The sequence below is a fragment of the Sinocyclocheilus grahami genome, unplaced genomic scaffold, assembly GCF_001515645.1.
Source record: "Sinocyclocheilus grahami isolate Dianchi unplaced genomic scaffold, SAMN03320097.WGS_v1.1 scaffold3230.1, whole genome shotgun sequence".
Lineage (NCBI taxonomy): Eukaryota > Metazoa > Chordata > Actinopteri > Cypriniformes > Cyprinidae > Sinocyclocheilus > Sinocyclocheilus grahami.
In genome coordinates this window covers 20115-22747 of record NW_015508386.1, presented here as the reverse complement: position 1 = coordinate 22747, position 2633 = coordinate 20115, and the positions used below count along the sequence as shown (strand labels likewise).

Genomic DNA, 2633 nt, shown 5'->3' with positions numbered 1-2633 from the left:
GATCAGAGGAACAAGAACTCCAGTTTCTTTAGCCATAATAAATTATTTTACTCTCAAAGCACCAGTAGCCACAGCTTTAGTTCCAGCAGTTCTGTTCGATCTTCCAACTCGCATCTGTCCAAAGTGAGTATTTTCATAACCACAAAGTTAATTCCAGGATTTTCTATTTATTATGCAACCGACACACTACACAACTTTCAAAGAAGTTGGATTGCTGTTTTCACACTACACGAATGTCTGTCCTCCCTAATGTCAATCAAAGCACTTCACATTGCAGGACTTGGGTTGCAGACAAATATTTAATATATATTTCTAGATATTTAACTTGCTAAATATCTCTTGGACATTGGCGACGCATATACGCTTCTCTCTTTAATAATTCAAACAGTGTGCCTGGTACTAAGACATAAAAAGAAGAAAAATATGATTTGCCAATCATAAGTCAATGTTTTAAAGTTTTACTTTTACAACAATTTTTTTTCTGGATCACTAGGACCTCTCCAGTGGACAAAGCAATGAAAGTTTCAAGCCCATTCAGGTATGACGAAGTTTCTATAAGCAAATTTTTGCTAAACCCTTTTTTATCATTTTATTTTTAATCAATTAAGTTTTAAATGTCTTTACATGGTTACAGTCTAGATTCCTTGGGGACTCGGTTCCTCCAGTGGTTGCTGTCATTGCACGTGTTGTGAGAGTTGATCGTAAGTTGTTGGGGTACCAGCTCACTGCTTACCTGGACATGCCCACCTCAAGGGTGCAGATCATTGTGGTCTCCATTGCAGTGAAGAACAACTGGAAAATGTGTGCTGATGGTGTATTTTTGAGCAAGCACAATGTTGGTGTAAGAAATTTGATGAAATGACTTTGGTTTAGTTATCTTTTTCTGCTATGTCAGAGGTGTCCAATCTTGGTCCTGGAAGGTCAATAGCCTGCAGAGTTTACTTCAACCTGCCCCAACACACTTGCCTGAAAGTTTCTAGTAATCCTGAAGACCTTGACTAGCTGGTTCAGGTGTGTTTAATTGGGATTGAAGCTAAACTCTGCAAGATTGTGACTCTACAGGAGCAGGACTGGACACCCCTGTGTTAGGATAAAGCATTCAAAATGTGCCTCTATCTAGGCAAGGATTGCTTGGGGTGCAGAGTGCCAACAATATGCAATTACCATAAACGCAGAGACTGGCCACCAAGGTCCAAGTCCTATGGCCTATCTTAAAGTGAAGTGTGAGAAGGTGCCCACAATTATCACCACCTATGCCAAGAGGTTTGGTTACTCTTCATCGCAAATGTTCCACTTCATATATGTCAACATATCAACACATTTTTCTTTTCCTTCCCTATTCAAGTGTGGCTGAATATATTCCTGGTGCAGCTCAAATGACTGGATTGGCTATTAGCGATGAAAAAAACATTAAGAGGCAGATTGAACTGATCATACTTGTCCCAACTGAAAGGACCCTGGACATCATTATTAAGACCCCAACAGTAAGCAACAATCTAATGAGTGGTTAACTATGCCATTTTTTTTGACAACACTTTCTAAGATTTGTGAATTTGCAGATGACCTTGTCAGTGTCGAACTTGGTTCTTCCAATCGCTTTGCCATTTGAGGCTATCCAGGCCTATCCAGAAAATGATGTCACAGACATAATTCGAAACCTTTATATAGAGACTAGTTCAGGTTAGTAAAGCATATTAAGCTGGCCTTTCGTTTTTCATGAATTGATCTTTTTTTCAGTAAATGTTTGTTTGTCTCACTATTTAGCTAAATGCAGTAAGGTCAGAAACACCTTGACTACATTCAACCATAAGAAGTACAACTATGAAATTCCCCTTTCCTGCTACCAAGTCTTAGTTCAAGACTGCACTTCAGAGCACAAATTCATAGTCCTAATAAAAAAAGATGATGTCTTTGAGCATGAAGACCTAAACATTAAGGTGGCAGACATGTAAGTCCAGCTCACAGATATTACTAGTTCCATTATACAAAAGCAACCTCACTACAATATCCAATGCTTTATTCGACCACAGCGATGTTGACATATACCACCAGAAGGGTGCAGTGAAGGTTAAAATGAATGGAATTGAAATACCAACCAACAATATTTCATACCAGAACCCAACAGGTTGAAGTTCTCTCCACATTATTTTGGAATAAAAGTCTGTTGCTTGCATCATGACTTGATTTGTCATATGACTTTTACTGGGATGCTGGTCTTTGCCTTGGGAAGGTAGTCTTAGAGTGTTTACCTGTACATTTATTAGGATTTGTTGTTGTAGGTACCATAAAAATTGAGCAGAAGGGTCAAGGTATCGCTCTCCATGCCCCAGGCCATGGTCTTCAAGAGGTCTATTATACCAGTGACCAGTGGATGGTAAGTCAAACAATGAAACAATTGCCAAATAATGGCAAATAATATAAGTACAGTATTTGAAATGTGTTAGTGTATAACAAGGTTAACAGTTTTACAGTTTAATTTGATGTTGTAAACACTGTGCTAAAGGTGTTAAAACTACAATGTGCTTCTTAGAGAATTTGATGCTGATATTTCTAAAACTATCAATTTTTCTTGGATTTTGTTAGGTTTATGTTGTGGACTGGATGAAGGGACAGACTTGTGGACTCTGTGGAAA

The 2633-nt window shown here is 38.2% G+C and overlaps 1 protein-coding gene across 1 annotated transcript in view; it reads left to right on the top strand.

Moving 5' to 3' along the window:
* LOC107576113 (vitellogenin-like) overlaps positions 1–2631 on the top strand; it is a gene marked incomplete at its 3' end in the record, with an annotated part of 3616 nt that extends 985 nt beyond the window's left edge. The window contains exons 4-13 of the mRNA XM_016262368.1: positions 9–123; positions 494–538; positions 635–841; positions 1121–1263; positions 1346–1484; positions 1560–1680; positions 1765–1948; positions 2031–2125; positions 2280–2374; positions 2584–2631. Of these exons, the coding sequence (XP_016117854.1) occupies positions 9–123; positions 494–538; positions 635–841; positions 1121–1263; positions 1346–1484; positions 1560–1680; positions 1765–1948; positions 2031–2125; positions 2280–2374; positions 2584–2631 (1192 nt within the window). The remainder of the gene's footprint in view (positions 1–8; positions 124–493; positions 539–634; positions 842–1120; positions 1264–1345; positions 1485–1559; positions 1681–1764; positions 1949–2030; positions 2126–2279; positions 2375–2583) is intronic.
* Positions 2632–2633: the final 2 nt, after the last annotated feature.